Below are 24,388 nucleotides of genomic sequence, written 5' to 3' on the forward strand. Positions count from 1 at the left end.
CACCATTTTTCAGTGCCCACATGTGGGATGGTATGCAGTGGGAAAGCTGTGACAAACTGAACCAGTAGGAAGAGCGTCTTCTGACATGGAGAGAAAGAATTGATTTTTGCTGGTTTATAAGGATCCCTATGAGCATGTTAGGGCATTGGTGGCAAGATGGTTGGCCTTTGTCCAGTTCTTTGTCAGTGCTCTGTAAGGAACTCATGGTGGCAACAGTAAAGACAGCCAAGTAATCTGAGTTCAAGGGTGTTTATTGAACTTTAGAATGGGTGAGATAAACGCCTAATCTAAATCTAAGGTGGGAGCAAGCTACGACCATCAACAAATTATAAGGCAGTCCTAGTGACGTCTTGTCAAATAGAAAGGGCCTATACTGGGTGGGGCGCTGTTGCACGCGACAGAGATGGCGGCTTAAGGAGGAAGCCCCAGCATTCATTCGGTGTGACAGCTAGGCTTCGTATCATACCTTCCGGGCTGCAGATACACCCATGAAGTGATCTATTGCTGGCGGAATAACTGCGGCATGTACTAGCGAAGTGCCGCCCTGTACAGCCATCTCCTGAAATCACAGCGACGTTCGGAAGCTGCGGGAATGTGTGTAGGGCTCCCTGCGCCCAAGTTGCAGTCACTCCCCACAACGGCCAGACAGCTGACAAAGTGCCCTAACGCCAACCAAAGATCCCTGCGGGGTGCACAGAGGTCCCGCTAACTGAAGTGGCACGACGACGGCCCCAACAGAAGCCATCCTGTGGAGCTTCAACCACCAGTGATTGGCTGCCTGCTGAGACCCATAGGACCGCAGCGCCGGCGGGCTGGGCTGCAGTGATCCTCATCCCAGGCGGTGTGGCACTGGGGCGGCCCACCTCACCCGGGCTCAGCCCCCCCATCACGGCAGCGAATCCCCCGCCTAACACTGACAGCGGGTTCCTCCCCTTCCAGTTACTGAAGGCAGCAGTCCAGGCTCCCGGGTCAGGCGGCAGAGCCACTGCGACATTGCCTACGCGGAGGGGGCGAGATCTGCTGGCTTCCTCACCTCATAGCCCCAGCGACCGCGAGAGGGACCCATCTGCCGTGAACAATAAGGTCAGTGTCCCTCTTAGGTACAAGCGCTGATTTAAGCCACGAGGGCCCGTGTCAAAATAAGAATACAAGTCCTCCATTATTGTGCGGTACGCTGCATGACTCTCCCCAGCTGTGAATAATGGTCATCATTGGCGCTGATCCCCAGACACGTACCGGGGGGCAGGGCTAAAGACAGCCTCCATACCCGCAGTTACTGCAACCGATTAGCCTCTGTGCCACGGCTCAGAGGTGGCACCTGAGATACCTTGGGCAGACCAGGCCTACACAGCTGGTGAGGCCCATTGCAAGTGACCAGCAGCCGGAAAGCCGCCATTGACCAACATACAAACTTTATTCTTAGGCTCCCCTGAGCCGCTGGACCGATCGTTGTGAGGACGCAACGCTGGTGGGTTGCACCTGCCAGACCCACAATCTTGCCAAGAAGGATACCCTTGATGTGACTGGGACCCTGAGGGGCTGACCCCCGACAGCATACAAGGACTAAAATTGCGCCATCTCATACTTCTGCAGAGGAAAAACAGCATTGGGAGCCCCAGGGTGGTGCTCCGGCGCAGCAAAAGGTCCCCAAACAGTATCCTGGAATCTGCGCCCACAACTCAGGGGGGCACTGTCGAGGGGAGCTATAATATCTGGTGGCACTGATCTGATCTCAACTGGCCACGGTAGCAACAACAGGACCCGAGACGCCATGAGGGAGTGCGAAGGGCCCCACCCCACCGAATAACGGGAGCAGAAGGTTATATAGCAAAGGAGAGGCATCGCACTCCCCCTGTGAAGGGTCAGCACTGCACTGACGAGAGGAGAAAGAAGCGACTACGCAGCTTGGCAACTCAACTTAACGTAGCTGCATGGGAATCCCCCCCCCCCCTAATATACTGCTACGGGTCATCACTGGGCTGGCCGCAGCATACTGCCTGTGTGTGCCCCCTTCCAAGCCTTTACTAATACTTGCCGCAGTCGCTAGCAATATAACATAATGACGAAGGAAACCGGGAAAAAACAAAGCTCCATCAACATGTTTGCCAAGACTACACCTAAGGCGGTGGAGGGTGCAGAGGGCACGAGTGAACAACACAGTGAAGGCGCCAATCACCAAGGACCAAGCGAACTCCAGCACATGATGGAGTACATGCGTGAGGGGTTTACTACACTACAATCTAAGCTGGATGCACAATCTGCTCCATTAAAGCCTGGATGGACAAAACAGACACACAAATTACCGAGGTCGAGAACAGGGTGGGCACGACTGAGCATGAAGTGACTGCACTCATGGCAGACTTCACAGCGCTCTCGAAGCAAGTCCAGAGCATCAGCAGGAAGAACAAGCACCTGGAAACCAGGTCTCACCGCAGCAACCTCAGAATTATTGGGATACCTGATGATAACCTGGAGGAACAATGGAAGAATACGTGGAACGAACACCGATGACGTTACTGGATAATCCAAAGATGTCACTGCACTTTGCAATTGAACGAGCCCACAGCACACTGGCCCCGAAACCCAAACCTGTGGCCCCTCCACGCCCGATAATTGCCCATGTGCTGAATTACTATGATAGGGACATGTTGCTTCGCAGCGCAAGGGCCAAAGGTGAGCTACTACTGTGCTCTAGCAGAATCCACCTTTACCCAGACTTTTCAGCGTCAGTGCAGCAAGATCGCAAATCCTTTATGGCAACTAAAAAGAGTCTCTGAGAACGCAACGTAAAATACGCCATACTCTTTTCTGCCAAACTGCGCATTGAGCACAACAGCAAAGTATTTTTTACCCTGCCCGACGAGGCCATGCGCTTCGTAGAAGAACACTTCCCAGGGTGACCAGCACAGACCACTTCAACCTCTTTGAATCTACGCCAGCGAACCCGAATAGAAATACAGGAACAAGATGCCGAGACCTGGGAGAAGATAGTCCGCCTGCCCAATACATTCCGAAGTTCATCTACTACCCAAGCTGCTGTTCAACCGGAAGAGCAATATTTGAAATTGTAAAACATTGAAGTTAGCTGTGCTGCGCCAGAAGCAGTCGGCACACAGCCTCCCCGTCAATGTTGCAAATGTAGTTAGAGTGTTCACAACGGGGGAATCATCCCTCTGATTGGGGAGGGGGGGGGGGAAAGTTGAGGTAAAGTTATACAAAATGTGTGTGACATGTTCGTAGGTACCGATAGCAACCGCAATAACTATATGGAAGATGTACAACGCTACATGGTGAGCAACACAATGGCATCTAGTAGACACAGCATGATCCGTCCCAATGGGAGCTGACCCTATACACTTCGCAAGCTGGAATGTGCTGGGGCTGGGAAACCCGATTAAGAGGCAGCGCCTGTACCTATACTTAAAACGGCATAAAGTGCAGATCCTGTTCCTACAGGAGACGCATGCATTGGCTCAGTGCTGCAAGGTCTTTGCCAACACTTTGGGCCCTCAACATTACTACACTACATATTCAACCCAATGCAGAAGGGTAATGACCCCTATTCATAAATCTGCTCACGATACACATATAAGAGCCCATATGGACCCTGCAGGACAGTATGTGTTGATGCACGGGAAGTTACGAAGCCAAGAGATTTTATTGCTAAACACATACGGACCCAATATTGATGACCCTGATTTCTATATAGAGATGCTTCACCTACTGGCGCAATATCCAATGATCCCCATCCTATGGGGGGGTGAGGGGGGCTGATTGCAATACTATAATGGAGCACAATCTGGACAGATCCAGATCGAGCTCCAGCTCCAGACCCGGGCAACCTACCAAAGCTGCCCAGGTGCTAAAAGAGGGCCTTAAGGAGATGGGCTTGGTAGATGTCTGGAGGACACTGAATACATGGTCAGGCAATATTCATACTACTCAGCAGTGCATAACTCACATGTGGCATATATCAAACACATTGGTCAACCACTGAACGGTGCTGACATATTGCCCAGAACCTTCTCAGATCACTCCCCAGTAACAATGCAGTTAACAGAAGGAGAATCTCCCATTGTGACTAGTGGGTGGAAGCTTAAGCCTCAATCACTGCTAGACCCAATGTTCAAGGCAGAAATGACAAGGTGCATTGATAAGTACTTCAATCTAAATAGGTGCAGAGTGGACACGCAGGCAACCCTCTGGGAAGTCTGTAAGGCATAAGATGGGTAGCCCTTGCAAACGAGAATGGGATACTTAAATGCATACGAAGAGCTATACAATTGAGTGGGACCCACCTGCACAGGTTAGAACAGATACAAGAGACAAGCCCAGGTAGCCAAATCCTACGGGATATAAAAGCTGAACTGGATCAGTTCCAGACACACGTGGACAGGGAGCTGAAATTTCTAGACAGCCCTAATCAGGCAAGGAAATATGGAGAGAGTTAAAGGCCTGGCAGGCTGCTAGCCAAAGCTGTCGGACAGACTCAAGGCAGCCAGCACCTCCCAACTATACAGAATGCATCGGGGGCCCTGGTTTGCACGACTGTGGGGGCAAGCCAGGAATTTCATGCTTTTTATTCAGAGCTATATGCCAACTCGGATACAGCGGCCCGCAAGAAATACATGAATACCTAGACAGCCTTCTGTTGACGTCACTCTCCGAAGACACCCAGGCAACCCTAGATAGCCCTATTACCCCAGAAGAGATCTCGAGCAATCAAAGCACTTCCAACTGACAAAGCCTGTGGTCCAGATGGCCTGGCGTTGAAATTCTACAAACACTTCAAGTCTCCTCTTATTCCGGAGCCAATGGCTGTATGGTCAGAGGCAGTGATTACAATCCTGCTCAAGCCCGGCAAAACCCCCTGGGCAATGCGGCTCCTACCAACCCCTCTCTAATCAATTCGGACATTAAAATATTTGCCAAAGTTTTGGCCCTGCGCTGAGCCTGTTACATGAAACACATTATTCATCTAGACCAATCAGGATTTGTCCCTGGCCACTCCACTGCATTAAACCTAAGACGCCTCTTTAATATCCTATCGCAAAAAGAGCCACGGGCACAAGCAGTAGCCACTGCCCTTGATATCCAAAAGGCCTTTGATTCTGTGTCTTGGTAGTTCATGTGGCCAGTATTAACAAAATACAACTTTGGGCCACGATTCATTTCGTGAATAAAACTACTGTAGGCACAACCCGTAGCCAAAGTAAACGTGAATGGTACCCTATCACCCCCGATAAACATATGCGGCAGAACTAGGCAGGGCTGCCCGCTGTCGCCGCTGTTTGCGATGGTAATGGAGCCGATGGCAGATGCTATCCGTAGTTAACATATGCAAAGGGTTATCCGACTCGCAAGGAGCCAGAAATTATCTCGCTGCACGCGGATGCTGCGTTGCTATTAATACGCGACCCGCGAGACACATGGCACCAATAATGCAAACTGTCCATAGGGTCGGAACTATGTCCTGATTACGAGTCAACTGCCCAACGTCGGAATTATTCCCTTTGACCGATGCAACCAGGCCCCGCCGGATCTAATGGGTTTTACTAGGTCACCGCTAGAGATAAAATACTTGGGAATAATTGTTAGATGGCACAGAGCCTCCCTATATGTTTGAAACTATGGTGAATACCTACCCCATTTACACACCAAATTACGCACCTGGGCTAAACTCCCAATCACCACCGCAGGTCGCGTCTCGCTTCGGAAAATGCTAGTGCTCCCAAAGCTACTGTACTATTTCCTCAACATTCCGTTATGGCATGGAACTGTGTTTTTCGAGGCACTAGAAAAAGGCAATAAATGGCTTCATGTGGCACGCCGGTGCGGCACGGCTCAAATGGGATAGACTGGCCAGACCTTATGATAGAGGGGGCCTAGCCACCCCAAACTTCGAGCGGTACTGGGCAGCGGCACAACCACACTAAGCAGTCTACTGGTTCAACGAGGACACACAGCACCCTCATTTAAAAATAGAAAGGCACGTTGCAGGCACCCGTGATGTAGTACTGCCACTATACAACAAGGAAAACATTTATATTGACCCAGTAACTATAACAGCCCTAGCATGGGATAAAATATAGATATTACATAACCCCAGACCGTATCATAGAGGCCTCCACTCTGGAATTTCTTTCCAACATTTCCTACTATAAGCAAGGTTGAAGCTAGCCATTGGGCTAGGAATGGATGCGAGGCGATTGGTGGTGTGTACAATATGGATTCCTTTATGGAATGTTGAGACTTAATAAAGTCCCTGCACAGGCAGTCTGTACAATGGTTAATATACGCTGGGCTCCGCCGGGCAGCTACACGAACATGGAACACCTTTGCTGATACAACCATCAGATGAACCACTGTTATCACTATCATGAGGGGTACCTCCACCGGAGAAACAGTAGCCAGATTGTACGATGTATTGAAAAGCTGAGGGCGTAAGCCCCTGGTTAAACTCAGATTCCTGGTCAAGGGATTTAGGGAAACATCACCAACGAAGGATGGGAATCCATATGCCAACCAACCTGTTTAACTCGAGATTTCAGCTAATGTAATTTAAAATATTACACCGGTTCCACTATACCCCCACCCGGCTGCACAGCTTCTCAATTACCCATCCCTCCTCATGCCCAAGATGTCACATGAGTGAAGCAAACTATATACATATGCTATGGAGTTGCCTGAAGTTGGATGAGTACTGGACCGGAGTTTGTGATACTGTCAGCTATATTAAACTCTAAGCTAGACCTCACCCCAGCTAATTGTGGTTTGTTTCATCAATTCGAACATATACGAGGGGGTCTTCGTAAGATGGCCAGTTTATGCATGTTATTAGCGGTACGCTGTATTTTACTGCTGTGGTTTCGCCCTGTCTGTCCAACTGTCCTCCAGTGGCTAAAAGCAGTCACATGGGCGTCAGATATGGAGGAACGTTGGTCTGCACTACAGCCAAAGAGCTGTCAACCAAAGGACATATGGCCGCCATATCGCAGCTACCTCATGTCCGACCCAGACAAATACAAAAGACACTGACGATTCGCCAAACGTAACAGGTCCCTAAAGAGGTTTACCCAATACTAGATGTCCTTCTTTTGCCCCCCCCCATATTGGATGCATTAATCAAAGTGTTTTTGCTTCTGTATAATGTTCGCTGAAATTCTAACAGTCCATTGTTGCGGCTGCTGTTTGTGCCGCTTTTGTTGTAATGGTAAACACAATCTTTAAATAAAGGTTTAAAGAAAAATAAAGAAAGGCCCTATACTAAAAACCTATTGCCAATGCTTTCCACGAAGGGTGGGTGCACTACTCCTATTGTACCCGTCAGCGGTGTTCGACACTGGATCATTCCATTCTGATCCCTCAGCTGTCGAACGCTGGCCTGGGGCCTGGGGGGGGGGGGCAAGTGTTGAGCTGGTTCACTGCTTTCCTGGCTGATTGGTCAATCAGTTTTCTGCCTCCCTTCTGCTCGATCGAAGGCTATGTCATTATTTTGCAGAGTCCCACAGGGATCCGCTCTCTCACCGATTCTGTTCAACATTTATATTCGTCGTCGTCTTCTTATTCTGTCACATGGCTTCCATGTTTACTCCTACGTGGACAACACACAGATCCTGGTTCGCTTGGATCTCTCTCGCCCTGAAACTGCATCTCGGCTTAGGAGTTTCTGGCGGATCTTGGTGCCTGGATGACTGTTAACTGGCTTAAACTTAATGGCAACAAGACAGAGGTCCGTGTGGTCGGCACAGCTAGTCCACTTTCTTTCTGGACCCCCAGGTTTTGGCCTGTTTCCCTTGGCCCGTTTCCCCTGCCCTCCCCTTTGGTGAAAAATCTAGGGGTGAAGTTTTCATCTTCTCTTTAGATGGCAGGCGAGTGCGGTGTGCAGATCTGGCCACTACAAATTACGCACCCTACAGAAGGCTCTCCCTTTCATTCCCTACCATTTCCATGCTCCTGTGGTAGCGGTACTTGTTATGAGCACGGCCGATTACTACAACTCATTGTATTATGGCCAACCACTCTATTTGATAAATCGTATCCTGTTGCTCCAGAATGCGGCGGCCAGACCAATCCTTCATCCTCCAGCACAAGCACAAATGGCACCGCTCCTGAGACAATTGCACTGGCTCCTGATTGAGCAGCGGATCCTGTTCAAATCTATGTGACAGGTGCATCAGGCCTTTTACAAGTTGGGGGCTGAGTATCTTCAGGAAAAATGTGCTCATTATGTCCCCGCTCGTACACTCCGGTCTCAGTCTGCCCATCTGCTATCGGATCCCTGTATCAGACTGTCACAGACAGGTGGCACGCCTTTTCTGTGGCAGCTGCTAAAGCCTGGAATGAGCTGCATTGGGCTCTTCAAGCTACTGTTGACCATCTGGCTTTCCGGCGATCTCTTAAGACTTTCCTTTTTAAGGTACTCACTCTGCTATCTCACTTCGTCATATTCACTGCTTGGCGCCAAGATGCCCTCGGGCGTATGTGCGATGTTCAAATATATATAACATAACACTAAGTTACAAAAAAAGAGTGTGGAATAACGTTCACCAGAAAAGAAAGAAGTGTTCCCAAACTGATAAGTCAGGATGATATTGCTGGGCCTCCCTTCCCCACATTTTTAGCACAGGACAAGGCAGAACTTCTGAGCACAGCACACACCTGGGCCTCTCCAGTATGAAGCTCACAATTCCAGTTCAACAATATCAGAACCTTCAGAGGCCAAGTCTCTTCGCTGCTGAGTCCCTTGCTTTAGAAGGCCTGATGTATCAAAACAAAAAAGTTCCTTCAATAATATTGTACATTGGGCGATTGCTCTTCGCCCCTTGGATCTCCCTCTGCCGGGCTTGGATCCTTCTTGCAACTTGGGCCTCCCTTGGTCTGGTTCACTACAGCCGTTGAAATGCAGCTTGAAACTTACTACTGCAGACAACCCTCGGCCGTGTTCACTCTTGTCTTCACAGTGTTCACGGGTGTATTACTCTTCACCCCAACAGGCATCCATAATACCGGGTTTCAAGTTTGCCAAATATACAGTTCACTTTATGTTCTCAGGATTCGGGATTCACTTCCCTTAGCTTTCTCTTGGCAATGGATCAGAGACTTTCAAGTGTACAAGGGATTTGACATGACCCTTGTAGGACTACTGTGACACCTCATGCCGCCCTTTCCTTGGGCTCAATATTATTTGGCTCGCTATCAGCTCCCTCCAACTCACCGATTGTGTCTGGTCCACTGGCTTGGCTTGCTTCTGGAGTCAAGGACGGTACCACGGTAGCCAGCGTGCCTCCCCCCTTGCGTTATCAATGCATTAGGCCCCCGTGCACTGTTGACATCGGTCACTCCACATGTCAGCTGTACTTCCTGGTCTTGTAATTCCCATTTCAGAGGCTTTGCGGGTTTGAGTTGAAAAGGGCAAGTGCAGTTCACCCTTCGTCGTCCTTCCAAGTCTCGCTGCCTTTCTCCTCCGTTTCAACTGCCAGTTTGCTGCAGCTGTCTCCTCGTTGCGTTTGGCCTTGCTCGTAGTGTGCTCCCGTGCTTTGCCTTTTATCCCTGTGGGGAAGGTAAAGGGCCGTCAGGTGTTTGAGATTATTGTCAATTGCCTGACTCTTGTGTTGGGACATGTCAGGTAAAAGGTTCTGGTGTCAGTCCGTTGTCTGTTATGGTCTAAGAAAGGGTTGTGCCGGAAAGAGGGTGGGCGGGAGGAGGAGCTTCAAAATATCCTACAGGGTAGGATGGGGAAAACGTGTTAGAAGGAAGGGGATACCACGTCTCACCTGTTGGTGTCCCACTTCCACTCCAGAGGACCCCCACCATCCTCCCGGTCCACTCTCAGGAACTGGATCCAATAGCGATGGCCGTGTCCTGGCCACCTGGATGACAGATCCCCAGGGACTCGTCAGAAAGACACCTTCAGGTTTCTCACAGCTCTGAACAACCACTTGTCTATGTAAGGAAAGATATGACGCCCTTGCTGAAGAAGGTGGTCCGCCACTGAAGCCAGAAATGTTGACAAGACTCTGAGGAATTACCTTAACCCAAACAGTAAAACCTTGAACTGGTAGTAGAACCCTGTTTGCACTAAGCTTAGGAATGACCTGTAGCCTAATGTATAGGGCTGTGAAAGAACACCTCTTCAAGATTACATGCATTGTCATCTTTAATTTATCTTCTCTGACAAATCTGTTCAGACACTTGTAATACAATCTCCATTAATGTTCTTTTTTGGACTAAAGAGTAATGGGAGTAAAACCACTGCCTTCTTAGCAATTTAGAAAACATTTCTGTAACCTATATGCTGATGAGCATCCAATCCTACTTTTTTAATGACACTTCCCGAAATGATGATGAAGCCTCCCACCACATGATGCTGAAAATTGTGGTGCTTACTGTAAGTAAGGCATGGTATCAAACAGTAAGGCAGACACAAGTGATCACAGTTCAAGGGTGTTTATTGAACTTCAATTGGGTAAGGATGGGAGCAAGCTACAACCAGCAAATAATAATAACGCAGTCCTAGTCGAGTCTGTCAAAATAAGAGGCCTATACTTATAAACCTATTGCCAATCCTTACTTCTAAATACAAATAGTGTGGGAAACAATGTTATGCAAAAGAAAAGTGTTCAAGAAATTATATGTCAGGATATTCAAGCCATTGGCTTCCCCTTCCCCACGTTTTCAGCACGGGACAATGTGGCACACTCGAGCTTAGCACACTCTCCAGCTTCTCTAGCACCAGGATGCCGTTCAAAACGTCCACATCAGGGCCTTCTGTGCCAAAGTCTTTTTGCCATTCAAAGTCTTATGTCAGAGGGCCTGATGCAAAACGACAAAACATTAAAGTTCCTTTCGTCTCAGGATTTTCACTCTGTCAAAAGGTATTGTAGCTTGCTTTAAAGTTCAATCACTCATCAGCAGTTCACTTTCGTCTCTTATCACATGCGTTTTAACAATGTTCTTTCTAGCGCTCGCCATACAATGTTGATGCTTGCAACCTTGGCTTCAACACAGACCAGTCTTGTATCAGTCTCCCCAACTCGCTGGCTGTGTTGATTCACTGACGCTGCTTTGTTCTTGGAGCCAAGTACAGTACCACGGCGGCTGGTGATTTTCCCTGCCTTGATTATTGACGCAGGAGGGTATCGCCGCCACACAATGCAGGATTCTTCAGCCTGGATTCCTGGTCCTGGTCTTACGCTTTCTATTCTCGAGTTCTCTGGAAAGTAACGGTTCTTTGTCGAAAAGGTCAAGGGAATTTCCTTCCTTGCGATCCCCTTCGGTTTTTCCATCTTTCCTCTCTTGCTCAGCTGCCGTCTCGAAACTGCTGTTTCCCTGTGTGCTTTTCCTCGCTCGGTGTGTGCTTTTGTGCTCTGCCTTTTATCCGTGTGGGGAAGTGTATCCGTGTGGGGAAATGTAATGGAAGTCAGGTGTGTGTGATGGTCAGTAATTGCCTGACCTCGCCTAACCATTGTATTGGGTCACGTCAGGTATACGGCTGGAGTGTTAGGGGGGGGCTAAATATTCTACCTGGTAGGATGGGTTAAAGGAAGGGGATAACGCGTCTCACCATCCGGTGTCCCACTCTCACAAGACACCTCACTCAGGTGATCCTCCCGCACTGGTTCACCCCCAGTAACTGAATCCAAAAGCGATGGCCGTGTCCTGGCCACCTGGATGGCAGATCCCTGGGGACTAATGGGTGAGACACCTTCTGATTTTTCACATTACCCATGACGAGTCAGGTTTGCTTGAAGGATTGGGATCGTGACATGGGCATGATGGTCGTCGAGGTGTAGGATCCACTAGGGGTTCCTGATCCTTGATCTCTTGAACCCCAAATGGAATGAAAAGACCTCCTTTCTTGGAGGATGCCCATTGCTATAGCCATGTCTACGTCAGGGTTGGCCAGAATGTTCTGAACTGCAGCTCGGGCATGAGCTCCCTAAACCTTTTGCTTTTCCCTAGTGAGCCCAAATCCAAGGACCCACTATGGATAAATTAGGAGAAACAGAGACCTTAATCCCGTCAGGGAAAGGTGCCCCAAAGACACTGTTTTGCTAGGTGAGTAAACATGCCTGGTTAGATGTGTGTTTTTTTTGCACAGAATGAGGGCAGCATGCACTGCCTGTAGAATAACGCTGAGCGCGAGCTTTAATATGCAAACCAAGACAAACGTAGAATTGTTTTTTAAAAAAGTAAAAAACAGGATGTCCACCATTGCGCGTTCCGCGCTTTGACACAGACATATTCTTGCAGGTGAGGTATACGTTATTAGCAAAAGAAGACTCCTAGGATGTCCACCAGGCTGCAGAACAGCAGCACTGTAAGGTCAGTAGCTAGTCTATGATAGTTTGAGAATATATATTATCGCCTGAACACATCCGATGTGCCACAAAAAATGAATACACATTTTCACCACAGATTTAACCCTCAAAGGGAGGAAAAGACCACACAGGGAACCACCGACTACCTGTTAATGGAAAGATAGGGAAATTGAGTGATTCTTGGTGATGGACCTAAGTGTCTGAACAAGGTTCAGGTCAGTAGTCCCCCATACCTTAGTTGATTATTAGATAAAACTCATACGCAATAAAAATCCTCACTCATACCTGTTTTTATTATATCTTTTACATTTTATTACAGATTTAACAAAGGGCTAGATGAAAGATCTATGTTTCACGATTAAGTTATTATATGTCCTGATGAAGGCCCAGTAGAAGACCCACAAAGATGATCGGCAGGATGTGCGAATCATCATAACAAGGGCCGAAACACCCAGCGTCGACAAAATATACAATTAGAAACATCCTGCTGTGAAAAATATAAAAAGCAGAGAATACAACTAGGGCAATGCTTTTTACATAAACAACCTCTGTAGAAATAAGACTCCTTCCAGAACTGTGAACCAAATTTGAATAGATCAATAGATGGTGGATGTATTGAAAGCAGTTGTACCGGCAATACCACTACAAAAAACAATGACAAATCTTTCAGAATATGTTGCTTGCATACGAAAGAACAAGTTACTCCCTTACCTGGTAACGTTCTTTCGATGGGATGGTCCGACGACGTATTCCATATCTATGACTGTAATCACCACAGCTGTGCTGCTTCGGAAAATCTTTTGGCGTCTGCGTCGATGACGTCGATACGCCGCCCTCGAGGACCTCCTCCGACGGCCGACGTCACTGGATGTTATAAGTAGGACGCACGACGCCCGTAGCCTCAGTTGTAGTTTTTTCCCCAGAACATCTGGCATCAGTCTTCTGCCAGTCTGACCACACAAAGCCTTGCGGAAACGTAAGCTGCAATTGCATAAGAAATTCTGTAGCGGGGAAGGCAGGGAGGGAGGGATATGGAATACGTCGTCGGACCATCCCATCGAAAAAACGTTACCAGGTAAGAGAGTAACTTGTTCTTCGAGGGGATTGGGTCCTCTGACGTATTCCATATCTATGACAGACTCCCAAAGCAGTACCAATGCAAGGAGGTGGGAAAAGAATTTAGAATACAGAAATTTAGAATGCCCAATCAAATTGCGGAGCAAAGGACCACCTTGCCAAAAGCCAGATCCTGCCCACGGATGGAATCGAGGGAGTAGTGACATACAAAAGTATGGACTGAAGCCCAGGTGGCTGCATCACAGATGTTACGAATAGGAACACCCCTCTGTAGGGCAGTAGAGTCAGCCATACCCCTGGTAGAATGGGCCCGCAAGCCGACCGGTGGGTCCTTCCCCGCCAAGCGGTAACATTCAGAAATTGACAGAATAATCCAGCGAGACAAAGTCTGCTTAGTCACAGCTTGCCCCAAACGCTTTCCAGCGTAACCAATGAAGAATTGATCGTCCACTCTGACCCAGGACATGCGTGAAATATAAAAGTTTAAAGCTCTCCTAGGATCGAGCCTATGGAGCCTCTCCTCTTCCTTACCAGGATGCGGAGGAGGATAAAATGCCGGAAGAATAACCTTCTGGCCCAAATGAAATTCCAACACCACCTTCGGAAGAAAGGAAGGACGAACCCTAAGGACAACCCTGTCCTTATGAAATACAGTGAAGGGTGGCTTAACTGTAAGTGCCTGTAACTCACTCACTCAGCGAGCAGAAGTGACCGCAACCAAAAATACAGTTTAAAGAGTTAACAGTCTCAAAGGACACGAATGCAAAGGCTCAAACGGAGCACCCATCAGAAACTTGAGGGCAAGGTTCAAATCCCAACCGGGCACCTGGAAAGGTGACTGAGGGAACACATTAGTGAGCCCTTTTAGAAACTGAGAAATTAAAGGGATTTTAAAATAAGAACACTCTTCAGACGAGCGCTTAAATATGGATAGCGCCGCCAGGTAACCTTTACCCACTTGCAAGCCCCAGTGAGCTAAAGAAAGCAGAAAAGACAGAACCAAAGGAATGTCACATGAAAACGGATCCACATTCTTAACCCTGCACCAGTCGCAGAACTTTCTCCAACGGCAACGCTACAGGGACTTAGTTGCGGGCCTTCTGGCCCAAAGCAACACCTCCATGTCTTCAGGGAGGTCCCAATCCTTATACCTCAACCTTTCAGAAACCAAGCGTGAAGGTTGAGGGATCTGACCTCTGGATCGAGAACCCGACCACCCTCCCGTGAGAGCAGATCGTCTCGGTAGGGAAGACGACGTGGAGGGCCGATGGACAAGTCGAGAAGGTCCGGGTACCACGTCCTCCGGGCCCATGACGGAGCAATGAGGATCATCCGGGAACCAAACCTTCGTAGCCTCCGCAGCACTTGCGGGATGAAGGGGACTGGAGGAAACGCGTACAGCAGTGGGAATGACCACTCCACCAAGATCGCGTCTCCTAAGGCTCCTCTTGGAGGAAATTCCCGCAAGCAGAACTTTTCGCACTTCCGGTTGACACTGGAGGCGAAGAGATCCACTTGAGGGGTCCCCCAAAGGTCGAAGATCTCCAGGAGAATCTCCTGAGCCAACTCAGAGATGGCGCTCTGCCTGCTCAGAGCGTCCGCCATCTCGTTTTCGTCTCCGGCCAGATGAACTGCCGAGATCGAAACTTCCTGCCGGATTGCCCAGAACCAAAGCTGCATCGCCTCCCTGCACAGAGGAAGTGACCCTGCCCCCCCTTTTTGTTGAGGTAGTGCATGGTCACTGTGTTGTCCGTCAGAATCAGGACATTCTTTCCTCGCACAGTCGGCAGAAAAACCTTCAGGGCAAGCCTGACGGCCCCCAGCTCCAACAGATTGATATGGAGTCTGGACTCCGACGGAGAACAATGACCGCTGACTGTCAACTCGTTGGCACGAGCTCCCCATCCCGTGAGGGATGCGTCTGTCACGATCGTCACCTCCAGCCAGGGTAGCCAAAATGGAGCCCCCTTCATCAGATTGCCTTCGACGGCCCACCACAGAAGGACCTGGGCGACCGAGGACGGCACCTGAACAGGGTCCGACATCCTGCCTGAGGACTGAGACCACTGGAGCTTGAGTGCCCATTGCAAAGATCGCAACCTGGCCTCTGGCACCAGAAGAATGCAGGATGCCATGAGACCGAGCAATCTCAGGAACTCGAACGCTGGGAGACTCTGGGCATGCTGAAACCTGTGCACCATCAGCTGAATTTGATGAGCCCTCACCTGGGGAGGAAAACACTGCCCCAGGGACGTGTCGAGCACTGCTCCGATGTACTAGAGCCTTTGAGTTGGCGTCAAATGGGACTTCTTTAAGGTGAGGGAGAAGCCCAGCTTGTGGAGGGAGTGGCAGGTGACGGACAGATGATCCAGGACTTGCTCGGGAGAGTGTGCCCTGATCAACCAATCGTCCAGGTAGGGGTAGACGTGAATCCCCCTTTCCTGAGATGCGCTGCCACCACTACCATGAGCTTGGTGAAGACCCTCGGGGCGGAGGTCAATCCGAATGGCAGGACCCAAAATTGAAAGTGCGAGTCGCCAACCGCGAACCTCAGGTACTTCTTGTGCTTTGGATGGATCGGCACATGAAAATAAGCGTCCTTGAGGTCGAGAGACACCAACCAGTCCTGAAGTTGAAGGGACTGGAGGACTTGAGAAAGAGCAACCATCTTGAACTTGTCCTTCCTGAGAAGTTTGTTCAGACCGCACAAGTCCATGATGGGTCTCAATCCCCAGTCTTTCTTGGAAATCAAAAAATAAGGGGAATACCATCCCTTGTTCCTCTCCGCTACAGGCACCAGTTCTATGGCGCCTTTCTCCAGCAGGGCTTGAACCTCTTGCACAAGGAGCGGATCCAGACTCTGCAACAAGAGATTCCCCGGTGGATTGTCGTGAGGCCTCTGCCGAAAGGGAAGACAGTAGCCGTGGGCTATGATCTCCAGAACCCACACATCTGAAGTAATGGCACGCCATTCGACAAGATGCTGCGCCAGCCTTCCCCCAACCGGCAAACCATGGGACATGGCCTCATGACTGAGCTGAAGCGGCGTTGCCTGAGGGCAAAGAGGCAACTGCCCGAGCGGCCTTGGCACCTCGAGTACCCTGCTTTCCACCTCTGGCACTACTATGGTGGCCCCTATGACTGGCAGCCCCTCTCGCTTTACCAAAGGATGAGTAATAACGAAAGGAACCTCCCCTCCATTGCTATCCCCTAGGACGAAAAGGCAGAGGTTGGCGAACTGCAGCGCCCAGCGACTTTGCTGCAGCTTTGGAGGTCTGCAACCTCTCAAGGCTCTCGTCAGCCTTGCTGCCAAAAAGATGTTCACCGTCAAAGGGCATGTTGAGGAGCCGGGCTTGCACATCAGGAGCAAACCCCGACTTCCGCAACCACGCAAACCTGCGTATTACGGTGCTTGCGCCATGGACCAGCTGACGCAATCTGCCATGTCCAAACCCGACTGAACGGCCTCACACATGGCATCCTTGCCATCCTGGACCAAAGCAAGAACATCATCCTTTCGTCCCCTTCGGGAAGATGTTCAGCCGCTAAGGAAACACAGTTCCACAGAGTGTGCGTGAAACGTGACAAGGCACATACAGAGTTGGCTGCCTGAAGAGCCATACCGCCTGAAGAAAACACTTTCTTCGCCCAACCATCAAAACGCTTGTCGTCCCCATCAGGAGGGATGGTAGGATACGACGCCTGCTTTGCTGGGGCCGTAGCCGCCTGCACCACCAAACTCTCCGGAGTGGGGTGCTTGGTCAAGTAGCAGGGGTTGCTACTGGCTGGACGGTATTTTTTTGCAGCAAAGACTTGCCCACTGCCGGGAGACTCTCTGGAGCAGTCCAAGCCGCCACCACCCTCCTCTGGTCGAGGATATCCGTGAGGTCATCCTGAAGAAAATCCCCTGGGGGAGCAGACCAACCCAAGTACTCGGTGACCCTAGACATAAGGCACCGGTATGAGGAGTTGGCATGGGTGCCAGGCTCAGGCCTACAAAACTCCACCTCCGGAGAGGTGTCCAGACCACTGGCGTCGTGCAGGGACTGACGCAGGTCCTCAATCTGGCTATGGCCCGAGAGAATCTCATCTGGCACCGTATCAGGAACCATGCCATCATCAGAGCCCTCATCCACCTCTGAAATGTACTCAAGATGGCGGAAAGAGGGCACAGAATAGGGAACAAAGCCATGCTTGACCTTGGCCAGAGCTTTTCTAGGGGGTTCCACCGTGCCCTGGGGTACCCCCGTCGAAACATCCTCGAAAGGTGTTGAGTGAATCTGCGTCGATGCTGAACGCGGCGGCGACAGTATCGACGGCGTCGACACAGGCCTCGAGGGCGGAGCCCCGAGCGCGTCCCTCGACATCCTGGGTGCCGATGGCGTCGACTACTTCTTCGGAGGCGGAGCCTCGAGAGAGTCCCTCGACGACCTCAGCGCCACAGACGTCGACGTCTTCCTCGAAGACATCACAGGCTCACATGGTCTTGAGCGCGTCGAGGACCGGGACCTGAAACGGGCGTGACTAGAACGATTCCCCTTGTCCGAGCGGGACCGCTGCCGCAAATCGTGCCGACCACCGGAGCCGGAAGGCGTACGAGCAGTGTCTCTAGTCAGATCACGACCGACTCCACTCGGAGGCGCGGACGGACCAGTGTCCTGCGATTCAAGAATCGCTAGCATTTTCTTACCGAAGGAAGCCCATTCCTCCGGCGTTGCATGCTTGATGGGATAAGCGACCCGCCGACGGGCGGAGTCCTCGGATGAGGACAGGGAAGGCGACCGATGACGGTGCTTCCGGGAGTGCCGCGAAGAGGCAGAGGAGTGGCGGGACCCACTCCGGGACCGAGACCCACTGGACATCCGACGATGATGCAGAGAGTCACCCCTCGAATCGTCCGTCGAAAGCCCCGCAGACCTCGACTTCCGGGGCTTGGACACCTTACCGACCAACAGTTTCTTCTTGCTCTCCCGCAAGGCTTTGGACGTAAGCGACTGGCAGTCGACACAATCATCCGTGTCATGGGCCTCCTCGAGGCACCAGAGGCAGGCGTTGTGCGAGTCCGTCACCGTCATCTTGGACCCACAGTCCCCGCACTTCTTGAAGCCCGGACGCGCGGTGGAAGAAGAGGTAGACATCACGAAGGACTTTAACTTCTTAAACCAACAGGTTCGAAGAACCGAAAGAACAGAAACTCCAAAGAGTGGAGGCGCGCCGAGATCTCCGAAGCGAACACGTTCGTGGAAAAAACGGAACTGAGGCTACGGGCGCCGTGCGTCCTACTTATAACATCCAGTGACGTCGGCCGCTGGAGGAGGTCCTCGAGGGCGGCGTATCGATGTCATCGACGCAGGACGCAGAAAGATTTTCCGAAGCAGCACAGCTGTGGTGATTACTGTCATAGATATGAAATACGTCGGAGGACCCAATCCCCTTGAACACACCCTTCTACTAACCCCACATCGCACATGTGCACTTTAAAGGAGGTGGGATTATTGCACCATGCTCCTTGAACCAAATGCTATGTTAATTGTTATGTGTATGTGAAATTGTTTTCATCATTACAAAATGTGTTTATTGTGTAGTATGAAATACTGAAGAATACATTTCATTTTTTTTAATGAAACAGGACTATTGAGGCTCAGTGCAGTATTTATTCCACATTTGCATATATGTTCTAGGTGACGCTAGATCTAGACACTAGAGGGAGGGGTAGCGTTATACTCTTTTTGCTTTATATTTAAAATTCCCTGCCTAGTAGTACAAGGCCCCGCGGTAACAACAATTAGGGACTGACCCTTGTTTTTAAAAATGGTTAGCTGCGTGTACACCACAAGTTGATCACTGTGTTGCATTATTACAATAAGTTTATAATTTGCTTACAGCATCAAGACAGGGCCTGAGATTTTCCTTGTGTTGGAAATCCTATAGGAGTTTGATGGCTTAACTTATGTTTTCCTTTGTATGAAATGATACAGGGGGGCCATAAATAGCAATGGCCACTACCTACTCTCCATAAGGCAGCGGAGACAAGGAGATTTGGAGTAAAAAGTCTGGGATTCAAGGCTAAATCCAAATCCTATATTTTTTTTTCCGAGAAAAAAGTTTGGGAAGGTTTGAATGTGGTACCCTCCAAGAATCTTACAGTGTGCCGGATTGCGAATGGAAGCTTAGTTTGCACCCAGCTCCTAAAATTCATATAAAATGGGGGAATCGGCACATCACTGGGAAAAGACAGCTGCATCTGTGAAGACTACACCAACCCAAACAGGACCTTGTGTGGACGCTTTGCTGTGGTATCTTTCCAAAATGACACTCTGAAGGAACTGCTTTGCTGTGATGTGTGCATACTGCATTTCAAAACCAGAGGGAACAGTGAAGACGATGCATTCTTCACCTGGCCTGATAGGGACAGCTGATTTAGAAGCAGCCTCCAGGACCTTCTGTTCCAAAAAGAAACATTGCACCTTGAACCTACATGAGGCTGGAGCGACCGGTTAGAAGCAGAGGCCTAGCATTACAAAACAATGAGATACTCCATAACCATTAGACAAAGTACCCCGGGGCCCCAAAGGCCTGCATGGCCAGAGCCACTGGACCACCACCTGAATATCCCAGTCATGACATACAATGCCAGTTACTGGACGAATGCATCGTACCATGCAATAAGTCACATCGCCCCCAGCCAAGAACCATCTCCAGCCAGTGGCTGCAAAGTTAACTAACATGTGTCTTCTCTTTCCCAAAACAATCTGCCCAGTCTCGTTTGCATTTCTTCTGAAATTTGTTCAATAAATTGCAACATTTTAGGACGACATTTTTTTAATAGACTCTGATGGCAAGAGAGGCTGTGGCCAACACATTTCTCCCTATGATTGAAAGTGTTCCATTACACCCTACCTGGTAGGGTTATAAGCTACAAGAAAGGGATGCCTCTTAGCAGCAATAGCAATAACGGAGTTGGGTTTTGATTGGTCCCTAAGCCACAGGGTGGTGTCATCAGGGGGCGCATATCTCTTGTCTGGCTTTGTTGCACCCAAAGGGGCAGAAACAGTTCCTTTAAAATTTGAGTACCGGCCTCCCATATATACTATAGGATGGGGCTTGCCATTGCCATCCTTTGTACAAATCCTACATCTTTGACCACATGTTTAGAATTGCAGTTCCAGATATATACTAATGATGCCCATCTACACTTCTGACTACTGAAAAGATTGAAATTCCATAACAGGTTTGCAAACTATCTAAAGAACATGTACTTCTGGATGAAGGAGAGCCGCTTATCCCTGGAGAAATACAAAGTAGAGATTCTGATTACAGAAAGAAACATCTGGGGGTCCGATTTGACTCTCTAATATTATATCCCAGCAGTGGTAAAAAAAGGTTCAACTTTCAAAGCATGTTGCTAAGAAAGCAACTCTGGCATGTATGCAAAGACATGGATTTGAGCTCAATAAAACCCTGCTACAGTCTCAAATGGACACCATCAGTTAGTTCACAATGGGCCCAGTAGAAGTCGATGAAGCTCAACAGGATTAAAAATTAGGCAGTTGGCCTCTGTCTCCATCTTGAAAAGGCATACCATATTGCATCCTGCTTTAAATGAGCATCACTAGGTCTCAAGGGTACCCCATCCTATTCAATTCAAGACACTTATCCAACGAGATATCAATCGATAATAACACAGAGGCATAAGATCAAAAGAGTATTTGGCCCCAAACTCTTCCAACTTAGGGAAACACCATAATAAGCCTAACAGTTTCCTTATTCCTTTTGAGGAAGGCCTGAAAATCACACACTTCAAAGAAGCCTAAATACTCACTCAAACTTTAGTGTTGGGACAACTCCGAACTCCGAGACGAGACATAGCTTTATAAATTGCTCATGGCACACCACAAAAGCCCTGTCAGCTGAGAACACAGACCTCAAAGTAAGCAAACTTAAATGCCATCACCTCTATGAAAAGTGGTACATCTATATGATCCAAATACTGATACGTGAATTCCTGCGAACTACTGCAACATAATCCTTGGTTTGGTTTCTTGTGTTCAGTTATACACGTATCAGCAGCCTCCTTTTCACCACCTAAATTATATATTTGTGGACGACTATAGCCAACGTTCCCCCTTTAATTCTCAGGGACTGTGTTTCTGGAACATACGTACACCATTTTTGTTAGTTTCAAATATAAATAAAAATACATACATTCTCTAGTCATCAACCATTCACACCCAATCCACTCCAAGTGCAAAGTATTCCAAGCTGGGTTTATTCTATATTTTACCCCACCACCTCATTCTATAATTATGTTATGAGACTCCTTACCTTCAGCTTGGAGGATAACATCACAGAAGGTCCCCGATTTCTGCTGGTGATGGAGCTGTTGGAATGTTGCACGAAGTAGGCGTGAGCTTCTGTAAACGATGGTTGACATTTCGATTGTGGCCGTCTCTGCAAGTGAAGGAAAAGAAAACTAGAACACTGGTTACAAAGTAGAGAGAATGGCTTCTTAATCCTAGGTTGAGTTTTCACAGAAAAGGGAATTCTATGGCGATTTGATATTTTCCCTCTGTCTGGACGCAATCTCTCTTGCTGTATGTTAGTTTAACCCCTGGGTCTTCCTCTGTAGGTGTGATTCTGAGGTGGGTGGGGGGCAGAGAGTTCATTTTGTTCAAAACGTTCACTGAGAAGTTATCCATCAGAGAGCCAGAGCAGGTGCCCCATTATGCTTTTGATACAATACACATATGGTCTCAAGACCTCTATAAACCTCATTCAGACTTCAATCCAGAGTTCCTCCTCAATGTCAAAGGTAACAGGAAAAGACAGCCTTAATGTTAATCCTAGTTCAGTCTCTTGCAAAGATTCTTTGTTGTTCTGCCCAGCTCCTGTCCCTCTTTCTACTCCATCAGGGGCAGAAAATCCGATTGTGTCTTGTCTTTCCCTTTCCCCTCTCCAAGTACAAAAAAGGAAACGCTTGGTTGGAAAAAAGGCCTCCTCCTATAAAGGCTCACCTATGAATGGGCAACAGCATATGGGCTACACTAAAGTTGTATAAAAGCACCCTCTTACAGTTTGGCAGCAATAAATGATGAGTAAGTAAAAAGAAATAACATTAAATATGTTATTTAAAATTGCAGTTTTGCTGATGGTCTTCCCAAAATGTCTCTAGGCAGAGATTCTTTAAATCCCAAACCCATCAATGGCAACATTTTAATTGCGTTTGCATGAGGGTAAAGGAGGGTTAACATATTTCCAGATTTTTTCGGCTGTCTCAGAAGCAACCCTTGGTTTTACCCCAACTAGAGCTTATATTTGCACTGGTGTGATGGGCACTGGATGAAGAGGGGGCCATCAAAGGAGTTTGGTATGGAGCAAATGTTCTTTGAAGAAGTCCTGCACAATAGACCATCTCATGAAGATGGCCTTTATCTCCAGAAACTGTAACGGACCTGGAGCAACTAAACCCTTTTTAAATCATACAGTATGATCTCATGTCAAGGGTGTTTCCATATCACAGAAAAGTTCAGAGCATACTGCCAGAAAAACCAATCGCTTAACTGCAGAAACAAAGAATCAATGGGTCTTGGCAGAAGAGCTTAAGAAACTAAAAGGTCTTAATAGAGTGTGTCCCTTTTGCCATCCTACTGTGTAGAAGTTATTTTGGGGGCTGGGCATGAAAAAAACCATGGTAATCTAAAACAGCAGGTGGGTAGATTCAGACAATCCGTGTTGGCTGTTACTTCACAGAATTACAGGTCCAAAGAGACCAGGCGTGTTTACGTTGAGAGAATCTGGGTAAGTAGCTCATGAGATGGCTCTTGGATGCCAGCTTGTTCAGGGATAAGCCCTCCTATGTCCAAGCGGAAAGAGAAATGCTTTGGTCCAGATCTCTATAAAGTCTTCCTTCCAGCTCACAGAGGAGGGAGAAGACACCTCTCCCATCTCCAAAAGCAGATTCAGTGACAGCAGTAATGCTATTTCTCTCGAGTTTCTTATGCTAGTTACCATGCCACCTTTCCCCATTTGAGCTTTCTTGGGGATCAGAAGTGCCTTGATCTTACGAATTAAGACATAGTGCATACGTAGTACTGAAAGCTCTTTAGATGGGTAGTGTGGCACCAGCTGCAGGGAGCACATGTGACTTTTGCTTTCAGTGCCACCCTAGGAAGGAGCCAGGGGCGAGACTTGATTAGGCCATCATGAACCTAAATCACAGCAGCCTCAGGCTGTGAACAATTCCAGACTATGCTTCATGTTAGTTTGTATCAGCCCTCCAAGATTCATTTTGGTGTAAGGACTTGTAGCAGCAAGGATGTTTCCTGGTCGGTAACCCAGATGACACTGCACGAACATCCCTACCAGAGTAAATGGTTTATAGTCCACATTCGGTCTCTGATTTCTCCTCTAGTTAGGACTGTGTCACGAAAGAACAGTTCACCGGGATAAGGGGCCTGTGGAAAGAAGTACTCACTTATCTTAATTTTTAGTTGCAATCTCAAAGCCTTAGAACTTGAAGGGAGCTAAAGGTGGGAAGAGACTAGACCACCAATAAAGAAGGCTTTGCAAGGTCCTACTCAAATCAGAGCCACATCTGCTGCAAGTATGGATAGGTTATTTTGTAACCAAATAATGCAGATATAGCCAGTGAAGGACAGCTGCTGATTATTGGAACCTCCAGAAAAAGCATCTTTTCAAGCCGTGACCTGCCATAAAACAAGAGCCAACAAAGCTCCAAGAACAAAACTGGTAACTAGAAGTAAATCCTGGTTATGAACTGAAGAAACAATATGTGCCCTCAGGCAGGGCAGCATTAGCAACTGCATTTATCAGCCTTTTTTTGGTTTCACTTTATTACCACCTTGTGGCCAAAACAATGAAACAGAAAAAAGCGAGAAGGGAAATGTTGCGAAGAAGCAGAATATTTAGTTGGCATGGCAAATGGCAATCCTACTTGCATGCACACTCTTCGACACAAATTACTATTT

The 24,388-nt window shown here is 48.5% G+C and overlaps 1 protein-coding gene across 1 annotated transcript in view; it reads right to left on the bottom strand.

The window, feature by feature from the left end:
- BTBD18 (BTB domain containing 18) overlaps positions 1–24,388 on the bottom strand; it is a 235,959-nt gene that overhangs the window by 121,129 nt on the left and 90,442 nt on the right. The window contains exon 2 of the mRNA XM_069629029.1: positions 21,726–21,851. Within this exon, the coding sequence (XP_069485130.1) occupies positions 21,726–21,834 (109 nt within the window). The 5' untranslated portion in view covers positions 21,835–21,851. The remainder of the gene's footprint in view (positions 1–21,725; positions 21,852–24,388) is intronic.

This window comes from Ambystoma mexicanum, chromosome 12 (genome assembly GCF_040938575.1).
Source record: "Ambystoma mexicanum isolate Mex_15411 chromosome 12, UKY_AmexF1_1, whole genome shotgun sequence".
In the NCBI taxonomy this organism is placed as follows: domain Eukaryota; kingdom Metazoa; phylum Chordata; class Amphibia; order Caudata; family Ambystomatidae; genus Ambystoma; species Ambystoma mexicanum.